General features: G+C 40.4%; 1 protein-coding gene across 1 annotated transcript; it reads right to left on the bottom strand.

Annotated features, from left to right (window-relative positions):
* Positions 1 to 346: 346 nt before the first annotated feature.
* Positions 347 to 15,418, bottom strand: samsn1a (SAM domain, SH3 domain and nuclear localisation signals 1a). The gene is made up of 16 exons (XM_071497359.1): positions 15,292 to 15,418; positions 13,403 to 13,570; positions 12,987 to 13,033; positions 11,985 to 12,025; positions 11,604 to 11,687; positions 11,124 to 11,218; positions 9,682 to 9,805; positions 8,424 to 8,964; positions 5,980 to 6,055; positions 4,823 to 4,903; positions 3,969 to 4,097; positions 3,206 to 3,325; positions 2,909 to 3,064; positions 2,511 to 2,723; positions 1,900 to 2,047; positions 347 to 652 (listed from the first exon to the last, which is right to left on the bottom strand). The coding sequence occupies exons 1-16, from the start codon at positions 15,313 to 15,315 to the stop codon at positions 498 to 500; spliced, it is 2,202 nt and encodes a 733-aa protein (XP_071353460.1). The 5' UTR covers positions 15,316 to 15,418; the 3' UTR covers positions 347 to 497.
* Positions 15,419 to 16,026: the final 608 nt, after the last annotated feature.

Below are 16,026 nucleotides of genomic sequence, written 5' to 3' on the forward strand. Positions count from 1 at the left end.
TCTAAACTCAGACACTACATTTCAGAAACATCCCGTCAATAATATCACTTCATTCACAGGACAAAAAAAAAGGTGACACTGGATGTTGAATTGAGATTGGATGTGATGAGAAAGGTTAAAAAGATGCAGCTTTGATAAATAAAGGCATTATATGCAAAACACTGAATGATTTAAAATGCAATAAATACAATGACATTAAATCAATGAAATGTCACTTCTTCAACAACATAAAAAAAACAACTCCAGAACTCAACATTTACAAGTTGATCATTATCTTGATAAACTGACGAATGGATAAGATGACATTTAGAACACAGGTTGTTTGTTCTCCTATATGTATCACACTTCTAAAAAGCTTGCGGTTAGCTTTTTGGAATAACTTATATTAACATGACATCTTGAGAAAATGAAAAGATAATTGTTGAAACCACCTGTCATAAGAAAATACCCGACATTGAATCCCAAATGTCATAGCATCCATCTAACAAATGAGCATATTATGAATCCACAGCGTCTGTGAGCTGCTCTGCGTCCTCTTTGCTGTCTGAACATTCAGATGGGATGAAGCAACCCGAGTCTCTGGGACAATCACTGTCTTCTTCCTGTAGACTGTGGGAGGATTTGTTCTCCTCCGCACTTCTGACATCATCACCTGTGGTCACAAATCAAACGGAATCAAATCAAATGTCATAATACTACTATTTCTGTTTCCAACCACACGAGAGAAGATTAATTCTGTGTGGATTTATTCAGGCAGTGGAAATTAACCCATATTTAGATGTGTAAGGCTGATTCTCTTTGACGTGTAATTTGTTTGTTTGCTATTCTGGCAATACTAATGTATATTATTTTTAGTAATAAGGTTGTTATTGCTAAACGTAATGTGAAAACAGCTGTGTTGTTGGCTGACTGTGAGTGGCAAAATGACCCAAATACTACAATTACTTCTGAAATTGTGACCCTGCAAAAAGCAGCACAAAACACCTCACACATCCTCTTAGACTTTTATTTTTCACTTTTACAGAGTAAAAAGAAAAGAGTACATTGAGCTGACACACACCATTCTTTAATATTTCTACCTCACTGACAGAAGCTACTAATCCTTGTGTCCAGGTTGCAAAAGCACTACACTAATGGAGTTCAGCTTGATTAAATTACTGTCATCTCATGTGAGTCAACAAGCTTGGCAGGGTCACGCTGCAACCGCTGCCATCTGTTTAGTCAAACTGTCACCCAAACAAAAAAAAAATTAAAATGATTAATTTGCCTTGTACGCATCTATTTAAAGTTACATTCAATAAAACATGAAAATACAGAAAGAAACTAGCGAGTGAATGTTGTTCCTTCTTCATGCTGGAAAGTAGTTTTGTTTTCATTCACGCAGGGCTCTGCGATAATCAGCCTTCTGCTTCAAGACAACAGATTACAGTAACAACTTCTGCCCTCTTAAGCACTTTCTATCTGAGTAACAGGAAATCACTGATAAGCCTCTCACAGTGTGCAGGATGTGTTTGTATTCAGTGTGGCACAAATGTCTCAGCTTTCCACCTGCCGTTTTACATTTTAAAGCAATAAAACATTTTAGTTCTCATTCTATATCAGTAATGAATGAGTTAGTGATAAGCTACACAGAGTGTCAGAAATGCTTGTTGCAATCAAGAAAACACTATTAGTAATGTGCTGTTGTAATAAAATCAGCTGTGTTTAAATGAAGGACTGTGCAGTGGCATGTCATGCTACAAAAATAAGATGACAGTAAGCCTGTACAGGGATCTCAGAGTTTTACAGTAGTTCATAGCTCACTGTACATGACCTCCTACAGACACCTTAATAAGCACTTTAGCTGATTATCTCTTATGATTGGTTCAAGTTGCAGTCACAGTTTGGTGCGTTCCTAACCTTCTGTGTAGCGGCACTCAGCGGCAGCGAGAAGCTTGCGTCTGTGCTCGGGGTCTTTGACGTTCAGCTCTATCAGGTGTTTCTCCTGCAGGTGCATCAGGTCCTCCACTGTCTGGTAGCCATTTAGCAGCAAGGCAGAGGCGTACTCCTGCAGAACCAAGAGCACTGTTTTCATTACTATCTATATACTGTGATACCTCAATAAAAACCAACATCAGATTTCAGATCATCTGTGGCAGAAAGAGATTGGTTAGGTTACAAATTGGTCACAGAGAGTCTGTAACATGAGGTTTTCTACCTATTTATATCCGAGGTTGAGTTATAAAAGTATGGCAACATTTCAGTAGTAAGTTTGTTGAAATTCAAAAGTATGTCTTTGACCTTGCAGTACAGTTTTGTATATTTTTGTGTATGTGGTATTTAAACAGCAGTTGTACATTGGCTTTAACCTCACTGTCCTTGATAAGGCTTACAAGACAAAAAGAGTTCCTTCTCATTAAGGAAAGAAGTGTTTACTCTTTTAATCGCTCTCCTGTTATGATCTAAGCCCTCTGACTTGTGACCAGACTATAACAAGTGAGCGATCCCAGGTGAACGGCTCCTGCCCTCACCTCAAGATTCAGCCGCTCCAGTAACTCCAGCAGCGTTTTAGGTCGAGGTCTTTTGCAGACCTTCTGTTGCCTTATCTTGGGAGCTTCCTCTTCTTCCTCTTTCTCCTCCAAAACATCTACATAGATGAACTTAAAGTTTCCCACTTTGCTGTTTAGCATGCCTGTCCAGATACCCATCGGAGGCTTACTGATGATGTTGATGATGTCACCCACCTAGGAAAAAATGAACAGCAGGATGTGGTTGATTTGCATATGTGCTAATTGTCAAGTGAAATGCTTAACGCTTGTCTTTCAAATCAGCATTATAATTATCTCTATCTAAACGAATCATTTCTGCTACAGTTTTCAGTTGAGACTGCACAATGTTAGCACTGCACACAAACAGTATTGTGTGTTACCTTGAGTTTGAGAGAATCTGTGTCATATGGGCTGGGAACAAAGTCTGTGTGGACACGAGCTCTGCCGCAAAACGGCCCCTGGTAGGAGCTGTCCTCCTCCAGTGTCACATTGTCTTTCTGACCAGAACCATTGGACTCACTGGTCACACCACCTGAACCAACACACATGACACAATGCAACATGATTACACAGTTATGGTGATCTAACACATAAAATAAAATAAGATGAGTAAGATCAAACTCCACATAGGTATTCACTATATGGCTGTGCTTCATATACAGCATGTGCAGATACTTACTAGAGGAGCTCTGGCCACTGTAAAGACTTTCTAAGGAGTTGCTTGTCTTCGCAGAGCTTTTCTCAGCTGGGGTGCTGCTCTCTGTCTCTGCCTCTGGGTCTTTGTCTGTGTCATCACCCTGGAGAGAAAAGACATACAGTTATAATATGTTATATAACACAGGCAAACCTTGCAATCATCAATAAATACATCGTGGATGAAATATACACATGTCCAAACTGCTGTAACCTAACTGAAAGAGTCTATGTGAAGGTAAAAGACAACAAGGAAACTAAAACAGAGAGCTTCAGGTAGAGTTGTGGGTTGTGAAATTTACAAGCTACTCAAAAGTTTCGTCTTATCTGTGCGTTAGTGTCACATCAACACAAAAAAAACTGCAAGAGGGCACTTTCTGGTGTAGGTCAGAGTGAAGCTTGTCATTGAAATACTGCCAGAAACAGCGTCACAGTGGAGGATGTGGGTTTGTGAGAGATGAAAGTGATAAGACTCTTGAGAAAAACAGCACAGGTTTGCTGTAACTGAGGATGTATGTCAGTGAGTCTGGACTTTTACTCTGTGTGACAGGTACCAAGGGGGTTTTTTCATCAGTTGTGCATAAATGTTTGATGTGTTTACATGAAACAATAATCTTCACCCTTGAATTACTAGTTTATGCGTGAGAATGATAAGAAGCTTTATCCATGGTGTCTGATAGCAGCCTGATCAAATAATAAGTGCAGGCTGTTTTTGTGTGATTGTGTGTCTATTTTCCATTGACTTACTGTTTCCTCAGAGAAAGACTTGGCGTGTTTTTTGCCCATTTTTCTGCGCATGGTCAGTGAAATTGCTTTCATCTTCTTCCCAAGTCCAGCTGATTTGTTCGGGTCTGCACTTTCACATTCTTCTGTGAGCTGTGTGCAGAAAGTTGGTTTAGTACATATGTGGCAGTAAAGACAGCTCACACAGAAATGTAATATGGATCATATATGTCCCTATATCAACAATGATGTTGCCATATACGTCACCTATAAGGGGGTATATCATTGTTACAACATAATAACATGTTGAAAGCATATATGTTAGCAATATATATTTAATTTATACATGTAAGTATACACACACACACACACACACACACACACACACACACACACATATCTGCTATATAACCATACATACAGAAACATACAAATTTGTATGGGCTAGACATATATGTCAACATATGACATTATTCCAATTTCTGCAATTTTATTTCATATGCATATATATATTTTATATATGTAAATTCAATGTATGTACAGATATTACATTTGCATATGGGAATACATTTAGACCATAGCTACTCATATTTTTCCCATCTACTCAGTTTCTTGTACCTCTGCTCCATAAACATACAGTCAAAAGCATTACTTCCTGTGCTGCACAGGGTTTTTTCCAGGATGAACCTTGTCAAATATTTATAAAACACCTTGCACTACAACTGCAAATACTTGTATATCAGGATATATTCAGTACTCTTACTGCCAATGTCTCGGACCAATGCCTTCACAGGATCACTTGTTATGTTATTGACCAATAACATCTACTGCTATTTTTACTGCATTTGTTGTCATTATACATAAAAAAGAAAACAAACCATATTTATTCCATTCTCCTCTGGTTTGGCCTGTGATGAGTGATGTCTGAGACCCTCAAACCTGCCAAAGCTGGTGGAGCGCTGTGTGGGGGAGATTAAAAAACAAAGGTTGTCATAAACACAACTGGAATGGTTTGTGTAGCAAGATTTACCAGAATGAATGTCAATGTTATTGTACATGAGTCCTTGTCTCAGCTTTCTCAATGCTCAAACACTCAAACATCTAGTGTATCGGGCTGTCCATATCTACTTTATATAGTCTGTCTATTAAGGAAAGCCAAAGTATTCCTAATTTTTTGCACAAAGCTACAAAAGTGTGTATGTGTGTGTACGGAGTGTGTCAGAATGAGAGCAAATAAAGGTCAATCTTAAATCATAAAGCAGTTTAGTGGCAGTAGAGAGAATATTTGTCTCCATACAAGTGCATTGACAAACTTGTCAGTATGAATAAAGTATAAATAAATAGATCAGTAAAACTCACATGCACTCAGAGTTGCTTCCCTCTGCCTCTGTTTTAATTGTTTCTCCTTTTTTCCCCCCAGTTTTTCATAGAACTAAATGTCATTATAATCTCTTCCAAACCCCCATCATCTCCACAGCAATGCACCAAAAATAATTATATAAATGAATAATCCCTGGAAATCCTGGGTTAAATATGAACTCCTAGACAGACCTCTGTGGACTGATTTAATGCTGCGTCGACTGCTTTGACTGACAGTCCCACATTTTACTCCACTCTTCACAAATGCAGCAGCAGAAATGAAGGCTTTTGTTTTAAAGATGTTCTTTCTTCTAATTTTAGTCATTGCACAGGTTGAATATATTGATATATACTGGTTTACAATGTGAAAATAAATTTGGAAAATGCATGTTATTGCATATATTTGGGCAAAAACATTAAAGTAAAGTCAAAATCTTTGAGTGGCCTATCAGTATTTTATAAAGTACAATTTATCCTTACACCCTAAATGTATATTGAATTATGTTACACTGTAATTTCAGCTACAACCAGTAAAAATGTGTTGAGAAGGTTTTCAGTCAGAACAATGATCCCTCTTTCTGTCTCTCTCTTGTTGTTAAAACTATGTAAAAGGCGACATCTCAGCTTCCTACAAAATGACTTGTATAATCAGATTCCTGTTATAATTCTCACCTACCTTTGGTTTGCTGCTCTTCGCTTTGTCTGACACATTGGATGCTGCCCTCTGTAACATTTTCTGTTGTTTTAAGGTTCTTATCAAATCTCAGCCCTTGCTCTTCTCTTTTCTGTACCCCTCTCTCTTGACGGTGAAACGTTAACTAACACCAAGAGGCTTGTCTGTCTGATGGGCTGACTGGCCCACTTCCTCACAACACAGGATGTGAGGCAATTGGCACTCTGTGTCTTGTTGCAGTATCGCTTTTGAAAGAAAAAAATACCAATGCTTGAGTTTGCATTTTGTGGCCTGCTCAAGGAAAACATCATGAACCACTTCCAGGAAAGGTTGTCATTAGGTTTTATCAGTGTGGTATTTGTTATTTTATAACCCATGAGATATCCTGGTGAGGACAAGCTTGTGTTATGCTTGCTACTGTTTTACATGTTTGTGGGTGGTTAAGCTCAGAGTTGGGCTAATGTCAGCAAATATGTCAATGTCACTCAAATAACCACTGGGGTGACTCATAATGTATCAGGTGTAGGGCTACATCCACATCCACAAACTGACAATGCAATTAATCTACGTGCCCATAAACCTTACAATAAAAGCTGTTTTTAAATAATATGGATAAAATGTGAAGACAACAACAAAATCTTTGATTCATTCCTATTCAAATCAATTCAAAGTTCAGTATCCCTGAAAAGTTCCCTTTGACAGCAATGAGGAAGTTGGTTTTGGTAAATGATGCTGGAGTAATTATTCTTATGCGTTCATTTCTTCATGTGGGGTGAGCTTTTGAGGAAGTGCTGATTTATGACAGAGGAACAGCCAAAACAGGCAACTTCATTATGTCGAAACACTTTCCGGTTTTACTCTCTGCTCTCAACATGGAGGTGAATATATTTCATTTGATGTCTTTGAAACCTTTCACTATAAAACACATGATAGATTTGTCTTGTTGATAAAAGTTGAAAAACATAAAATAACCACCTGTAACCTCCTTATAAAACATGGCACCCGGAGAATCTGACAGTGTGATTCGGTTTGACTCCCCACAGGATCCTAGGCTGTCAGTCACGGCTCTGATGTTGCCATGTGGGGATTTGCCACTGTGTTTTCACTGTGGAGCATTTGAATCGTTCACTTGTAGAAAATGGAATTCTACAGACAAAACCATTGCCTAATCCCACTGCTTGCAATCAGCTGTAAACTCCTGTCAATCCAGATTAAGGTTTCTAATCTATTACTTCAGAGGCTCCTAACTCCCCGGGGAGGCAGTTGTTCATCTGAAGAGTTGAAAATGAGATATCTACCATTTGACAAAGTCACCTGATCTTTGTTGCAGTATATTTTAAAAAGTTGCTGGGGAAAGTGTTTTCTTTTCCTTTCGTGTCCTTGTGGGGAAGTTGGCACATTATCAAGGAGGATGTATGGAGAGAAAGGTTATTGACCTCCACTCCATCTCTGGATATACTCTTAAGAGGCTTCATGTCAAATTAAATGACATTTTACCTCTAAGAACCAATGACTCTATAGATCCATAGAGATCTTGTAATCTCTACATCGGATCATCCTTTTCATCTCTGACAATTTTCTCCAAAGTCATGTTAAGCTTTCACAACTGTTTTGTGTCACACTGGGCACACACTGCACGTGCTCACTGGGTATCAGTCAGAGTCTTATACTTTGAGAGATATCAAGTGCACGCAAAGGCTCTGACCTATTAGGTCAATCTGTACTATGTGTGGTATTAGCACTGAGTGACCACTGAACTTTCTGTATTGAACCACAGTTGACTGAGAAAAATGCGGTTTAATTTTAACAATACTCACATGCCCACATGTCCATTGAAACAGTTTTTGCTTGCTGTAATTGTTCCTCCTGTCCATACAGGGACAAAGCCACTGTCCTCATTATGTTCCCAAAAATGCATGCAAGTCAAGCAGGTATCCTCCAAAGCTACAGTCTTTTTTAGTATGAAATTCCTTTTTCTATTACTACCCCTCTGCTACGCCTCAGGGAGGAATCACTGACTGTGGAAGCACAAAGAGGGAATTTGCTCCTGAGAAGACTGTATAAAGCATTTCATTTCAGACCCCAGTTGTTAACATTAGCTCCAGTTCAACTTTGAATGCATTTTTGCTCAGAGTGTGGACCATTTATCCCCCATAAATAACACTGAAATCATTTTAAGAATGGGAGGAATGATTGCAGCTTGCCAAACTGTTTCAACACACAACGCACAAATGAGCAAGTAAGCACTGTATAAGAGAGACTTGAATAATGTGAAGCTGTCCTTTAATTATGCAGTGACATCTATACGGGACTCATTCAAACACATTGTAACAGCGTGTGGAGCACAACACATTAAAAAGGCATCACAAAGGTAAGAAAAGCTTTAAGCATGACACTCAATTAAAGCTGCACAGAGGCCACTAGTGTGAAACTGCATGTAGTTACACCTCAGAAGACCATGCGGCTTAGCACCTCTGAGGTGTAAATGTGCACAATGCAAAAAAGGTTTAAGAGAGCTGTTTAAAAACAAAGTGAGACCACATTCTGAACAATATAAACTCACATTTGGTTCTGACAGATCCACATCAGTGATGGACCGCGGCACCTTTGGGGGAATCTGGGGCTTACAGTCCCGTTTCAAGCTGTCATCCTGGGCCTGCTGCTGTCTTCCTTCGCACTCCTTCCCATTAGGTGCGGGGAAGTCATGGGAGTACACGCGATACTCTGTGAGTGGCCTGCGACAGGTGTGCTGGATCGTTCCCCAGGCAGGACTGCTGTCGCCCGGGTTGCTCCAGCGCTGGTGGTGGATGTGAGTGGGCGTTGCACCACCAGGTAGACTGACCATGTCCACATAGCGGCCCGGGGTTGTGTTCTCTTGAGCGGGAAGGGTGGACGACTTTCCAAGGTAGGGCCTCCTGTCTGATCTGCATGGCACCTCCAGATAGTGGGGTCTCATGGGTGGGCTCATAGCACTGGGTGGGGAGTGAACTGAGAGAGAAGACAGGGTGGAGAAAAATCAATGAATAGTCACATTTGTGAATGTGCTGAGACTGGAGAAGTGTCAGGGATGTTCACACTGGTTTCTTCAGTTAAACTGGAACCAGACCTTTGCTTCATGTTGAGGTGCTGCTGCAGTGAAGGGATTTATGCTTTCACAAAGGCTCTCCCCACTGAGTGGCACAGCACCACCACAGATTTGTACAAAGTAAAACACTTTAATCTCTTTAGACATGCGCTTCACAACATATCAATAGCAGAGAAAGTGAGCGGAAGTTTTGCACAGTTTTTGAAGCAGCAATGTAAAGTGAGAAGCAGGAAATACGAAGATGACCAAGCAGACCAATGAGACTTTTGCAGGGTCTCCTTTGCCTTTGAAACCACAATGTGTTGTTTGAGCGGATGCTTGTTAAGTGTAAAGCAGCCCCCTGTGTAACTACATTGTGTGGACTCCACAGACACCTACACTGAAGCTGTTGCAACACTGAAAAGCAGAAGTGTAATACAAAATCTATCAAAACAAAAAAAGCTAGAACTAGAATTGCCATATTTGACAAATGTTGCACGGAACTTTTCTGCTACTGTAAGCACAAGTCTAGTTTAGTCATAGAGTGGTAGAAATGCTCAAGAGGTCAAAAAGGACAGTGTAATATAGGGACTGGGGAGACAGTGTCTTTATCTTTGGGTTTTTCTGGAGAGCAATCTTACCTGTGGAGTTGTGACCTTTCTTTGACCCCTCTTTCCCACTCTTTCCACCTGGTTTCTTTCCTGTCTTTTGGCTTTTTTTGACGGCAGGTTTAGACTCTGTCCCCGCTCCATTGACATGGACACTCTGGTGAGATGCAACACAAATCCCATGTAAACTTTAATTCCTCAATCTGTAAAATGATGGGAATTAAAACATTGACAGACCTTTTGTGACACATTAATAAAAGACAAAGAGTATTATCTCATCACTCTGACATAACACGGCTCAGTTTTTAGCCGTGCTAGCTTTCAGTCAGTTGGTACGCCACTGAGGCCCAGACTAAAATATCTCAGCAACTATTGGATGGATTTAAACCAAATCAGGATGAATTGAAACTTCACTGATCTTGTTGTTTTCCATCTTGCACCATCATCAGGTCAAAACCTTTTTCTTGTCCAGTACTTTGGTTTATGAACTTTGGTTTATTTATGGTGGTCATTTATAAAAAGTCTAGATGCAGTATGTTCTACCAACTCCCATTAGGGTCACTGATCTTTTTGGCTCTAGTGCCCTGTTGAGAGGCGCTAAAACCTGCTGCTAATCCAGCACTGGCAAACTCTGCTTTGTTTGCTTCTCACTATGATGGGCATTAGTCATAATGGGCACAGGGTGACCTGGCATGAGGCCTCTAAACCCTCACCACCCCAAACACATACCCCCACCCACACAGCCAGACATACACATTCACATCTCTCTCTGCCATGTGGCCCAGAGATTACTCAGAGGGCAGTAGCTACACCTCTTTGGGCCATCTGCACTGTATTAAAACCCAATCAGCATTCGCTTTAAACGATTGTGCCATTTAGGCCACCAGAGGCTCTCTGGATGTCACAAGCAGGTGGCAGCTTGAAACTCCTAAAATGGACTGCTACACCATGTGACCACGGGTCTCACACTGGTGGTGTGGCGACAGGTTCATGTTAATGCTGCCCCAACGTCAGGTTGGCAGAGATACAGCAGTCTGAGATGGACATCATTTTATTTGATCCAGTGCTGCATTAATAACAGTGGTGCAGGGCGTAAATGTTGTCACATTCACTGTAACAGAGAGACGACACAAGCTAGGCTACAGGTTCATGCTTTACCACTCGCTTGGTCTTTATGGTTGCTGATTGGCTGGTCTGCATTTGGCTTCCATCCCTCATAGCTACTGACATATAAACCAAAACTAACACTGTGTTAAACACTACCCACTGTGTCCTTAATATACTTTTATGTTACTCACACCTATGCAAAAAAATGCAAGCGCATTTGCAAATTTCAAGTAGTTCAGTTTAAATATAACATGGCATTCCTTTTGCTTTGCATCATTGCAACATATTTGCATTAAACTGTGTGTTGAAGGGAGTTTCTGATAAATGAAACAGGCTGAGAAGACTGCAGTGAAGATTTTTACTCGAACCTGGCTTGAGAGTGGTTTCTCTTTTTTCTTTGTGCTGGAATGATGGGCTCCTTTCCCTCCTTTGGTTTCTGTTCTGTGTTTAGTCTTCCTCATTTCTAGAGGGACACAACATATTATAATTCACAGTACATGTCATCAGGGTAATGAAACACTGGTAAAACCAAAAGAAAAACCAGAACCCCCCCCCCCCCCCCCCCCCCCCCCCCCCCCCCAAAAAAAATGGTTACTGTAATCAGGAAGCTGTTTCTCTACTACAACCTTCTTTAACCTTGGTGCGAATCCCAGGAGTTAGAAAAAAGGTATTTAACATCATGTTTGATCATCACTGGCCTGCGTAACATTATTAAACACAACAGTTTGAGCTGCAATTTTGGTGGAGAATTGATTGGAAACTCGTGGCCTATGTCTTCAGACGTCACGCTGAGAATCCAAATGAACGTTGACGTATAGATCAGCTTAACCTATTTATTTCCTATTTACCTTCATTGCGATTGTTGGTGATGTGGACTAAATCTTCCCGGCTCTTGGCGGCCTGCCAGACTGGGGTATTACAGCCGGGGTTATCTGCAGCGGAGGGAGACAAATCATAAACACTGAGGATTTGAAGTGAATTGTTGGGGTAAATGGAGGCCACAGAGACACACCAGGCTGAATGAAATTATTTTTAGAGTCACGGACAGGCAGACTGCTAGGTTGTTGGAGGTTTTAATCTGAATAATAGACAAGAATATTTTCCTAGCAGCTCTCAAAATGTGATTTTTTTCTCAGTAGCTCTGAGGGTATCTTGTTCATTATGTCTTTAAATTAAGTCTTTAAATGAATCACATTATCATTAATCCGAAGGCAACAGCTTGTACTCACCTAGTGTTTCATTATCTGATGCAGATTTGGATATATGTGTTCTGAAATTAAAAATAACAGAGATATAACATTACATGCTTGCCTTTAACTAACATTATAAACACCACTGTGACATTTCTCTGTAATGTACAGTCGCTGAATGCAGCAACAACAACACATGACAAAGACACGTGCGAAAAACAACAACCACAGAGCAAATGAACCACAGAAGATAAGGCTAAAAGTCAACATCTCATCATGAGAAAGTGAACTCATGATGTACCGATGTACTCTGTGTTAGAGCAAGATCTCGTCTTGACCACATACTGTGACAGTAAGTTGTGTTTCTCTCAAAGGAAAGCTGGGGTAGTAAAGGTGTTGAGGCAACTGGGGACTCTAAGTAGGTGGGCCTTGAATCCGCTTAGACCAACTATCCCAGAGCCATAATCTGCCTTCTGCTGGTCCAACAGTGCAGAGAGCCCTGCTTCTCAAAACTACCAGTCACTACCAGTCAAAAAGAATATTATCTATATATACTATATATATATATATATATATATATATATATATATATAAAGCTTTTCCAATTGTTTCTAATGGGCTGTCAATCCCACTTCTGAGAGCAGAGCATGGCATTAAACAGACAGAATGACAGATAAGGTTGAGGTGGGAGCACTGCTGAAGAGCCTGTCTGTTCCACTGCAGGAAGGATTTACAGTATTAACCCCCAGAGAAAATAAACAGGGAGCCTTTCAAAGCCATATTATTACTCTATGAGAAAGCCCTTTCACTTGCAGGGCAGCACTCCGCTCTGGTTTGCACGCACACCCAACATGAAAAGAAACAGTATAAAAAGTGCACAGCAGACACATGCAAGCGTGCATGCCTGGCAGGATTACAAAAGTTTTAATGCAATTTCATTTTCCAATTACAGTGGAGTGGTATTAATAATAGAGGAAAACATTACAAAAATACAAATTGGATTCACCTTTTTGTCCAACTAATACAGCATGTTCAGCTCACCTTCTTATCTTTTTATTAGAGTTGGTCCCCTGCGTCTGAGGCATGTCCTGAAGGAAAAACGGAGCATTTTAATGTGATAAATAAATCATTGTTTTCTCATGTACAGATTCAGTGATATGGCAGCAGGGACATTTAATTTACATGACAAGGTTCGATAAAAAGTTTGAAAAGTCTGGACTCAGCAGCAGCTGTAAATGTCTCTGTTCATCATTTCACAATCAGATTTATGTCATAGGTACAGTCTGGTCGGTGGGACTCCTCAAATCCCAATTCCTCTGAGAAGTGACCCCATGCAATCTGGTCATGATTGTTCACGTGGCTCCACTGGTCACAATCTGTGCAACATGCATGTGTGAGGAGATGTGAGAGTGCGAGCATGCATGATGCTTTGTACACTCACAACGTTTTCCTCTCACCATGGATATAGATCTTCCAGAGCCTCGCCACTTCGTGTTGTTATCCAGCAGGACCGCTGGGCTGCAGGAGCGGCTGCAGGAGCGGCTGGACGAGCGACTGGGGATGGGCTGTGGTGGGCCATCATTGGAGCTCTGCACTGCCTCATACAGGCTGTCCATAGACCCCTCCTGAGGTCATGTAGACACACACACACACAGCTGTTAGACTGTTGAAATCTGGAAGCAGGTGATTTGTGAATGGATTTCCGTCCATGCTGTTGGATTAAACATCATGAGAACTTGTGATTAAGTAGATAGTGTGCAGATATCAAGCAGGTTTTACAGGCAACGCACTTATGTCAATTTCATGTCGTATAGTGACTGCTCAGTCAAACCTCACACTTCATGTTGCAGGAATTGAGAAGCAAATCATCCACAGCTGTAAACACACTCATCAGTTTAAGGTTTCAACAATAGTTTCCCAGAGCCTGAAACTCATCAGATGCACAGCACAGCCTATGTAAATCTTCATTTTATAGAAGCAAAGCATCAGAGTTATGAGAATTTGAAATGACAGCAGGAATATGCTGCTAGCGCGGCTCTAAAGCTCCAATAAATTTGCTTGTCAACCATGGATGTAAAGGAGGATTGAAATCCCTCAGAACAGATTTTAGTATGGATTAAAATTTGTTTAGATTCCTTCGAGGAACGCACAATCATTTTCTCTCTTCATCCATCTCGCCCTGTCTGCAGGATGACTTTGTGTCTGTGCACTGGTGAACAGACATTTTTAGTGGCAATAAGGGAAGGTGTTTTAGTTCGAAATGATCATCAGTATACAATCAGTCTTTTTAGGAAACACTAACCTTTCTACACACTTATACACTCCAGTCTCTCTGAGGATATTATTTACTGCAGATATTTGTACTACTTTATTTGTGCTTATTGTGGATATATAATTATATAATTTCATTAATTTTAATAAAACTTTACCTTTAACCCTTGTGCCAATTGATTACATAAACCAAACCATATGTATCTAAATATTCAAAAGTTTTTTTTCTAATATCTAATGAATGAGTTTGTGTTTGTGCAGGAAATCACTGTACACGTGATGTGGAATAACGACAATCGGAGATGACAATCAGTGAAAGCACAGTTCAAGCCTCTGTTTACTGTAGCAAGATGTCAGTTAATCATCCTGTTTAATGGCCAGCATGCCCAGCATCTGTCCAGTGTCAAGTCTCTGTGTAAGATACTCCTGTGCCCATGTGTTGCCTGACAGCTGCTGCAGCATCTGAGAGACCATATGTGTGTGTGGTGCATGTGTATGTGTATGTGTGTGCCTGCAGTTATTGTTGTAAGTCCTTTCCCCCTCACTTATCAATACTGTCTATTTCACTCTCTCCTGCAGCATTACTTGTGCGCATGAAAACGGCAACCAACTGCGTAAACTACAGATTAAAGGTCACAATAATAGTACTACTATGTAATATTCAATATTCAATTTGAGACAAGTGAGATGTGGATTGTACAAAAAGAGCAACTAAATATCAGGAGGATATTTCCAGTGGTTAACAGTCAGTGGGTCAATGATTTAACTACAAACAAGAAAATAAAAGTGTCTTGCTAGAGTTGCTGTGACCTGTCTTTGGATAATGGTCATCTTATTGAGAAGCACTCAATGATGAAAAAAACTAAACAAAAAAAAAAAACAAAAAAACAAACTTGCGTGATCTGTGTAGTTTCCTACACATAATGGCTTACACAGCCTGTTTGGATTTACAGATACTCAGTGTGTACCTTTGGAGCTCACATTTACATTGCATCACATTTACATCCTTCTCTGTTCCTCAGCTACTCACACACAGCTTCTTAAATAAGTACAGAAAGAAAAGTGCGTCTCCTACCAGTGAGAAGCAGAAAAGGTTCATGTTGGCTGAGAGGTGTCCTGTTCGCGTTGGTGCGTCTGATGGAGGTGAAACTGTGAGCTGAGTGACAGCCAGAGACTGAGAGAGAGACACAACAGCTCAGTGTGAGCCCAGCCTGGGTCGCCTGCTGTCTTCTCAGATTAATACCACAGTGAAATCCCTTCACTAATCCAATAGATGGACCACCATTACTTTACAAGCTAGAGCAGAACTCACTCGTGACAACAAGCCCACCATTGGACACTGATGGAGCAACAGATTGAGTCTTTGTTTTGAATCTTTTTTTTTTTTTTTTCAGGGAAGCTTTGCCCAGCAGCAGCCATGCTCTTTTTCATCTTACGCTCAGGGGTGAAAGACGTACTACAATCACTAAAGAATTATGAGCAAAATCCATTAGAAATGAAAAAAAGCCCCTGTGTCTGATGTATTATTACATATGACATACATTATCACATTGCTAATATGTATGCATTTATGTGTAAGCATTATTTTACCGTTGTAGCTGGTAGCTAGTTTAACAATATCATGTAAACTGTTTTACAGTCAGGTAGTGTAATCCTGTGGTTCCCAACCCTAGGGGCTCCAAAGGGTCATAAGATAAGACTGACAGGTGAAGGAGCATCGCATATCAAGATGGTCAGTTTTAAAGGACACATCAGAGAGACTCAGCCACAGGTCCGAGCCTCAGCCAAACACAGACTCAGATGAGGCGTC

This window comes from Trachinotus anak, unplaced genomic scaffold (genome assembly GCF_046630095.1).
Source record: "Trachinotus anak isolate AG129_WGS33_773 ecotype Australia unplaced genomic scaffold, CSIRO_AGI_Tana_v1 ptg000014l, whole genome shotgun sequence".
NCBI classification, from domain to species: domain Eukaryota; kingdom Metazoa; phylum Chordata; class Actinopteri; order Carangiformes; family Carangidae; genus Trachinotus; species Trachinotus anak.

Excerpts from the sequence above, each read along its gene's own strand:
- samsn1a (XM_071497359.1), bottom strand. The coding sequence starts at position 15,315 with ATGAACCTTTTCTGCTTCTCACTG. Across the intron at positions 4,098-4,822 it reads AGGAGAATGGAATAAATATG|CTCACAGAAGAATGTGAAAG; the intron begins GTTTGTTTTCTT and ends TTCTGCACACAG. Across the intron at positions 3,065-3,205 it reads GTGGCCAGAGCTCCTCTAGT|TCAGGTGGTGTGACCAGTGA; the intron begins AAGTATCTGCAC and ends ATGTGTGTTGGT.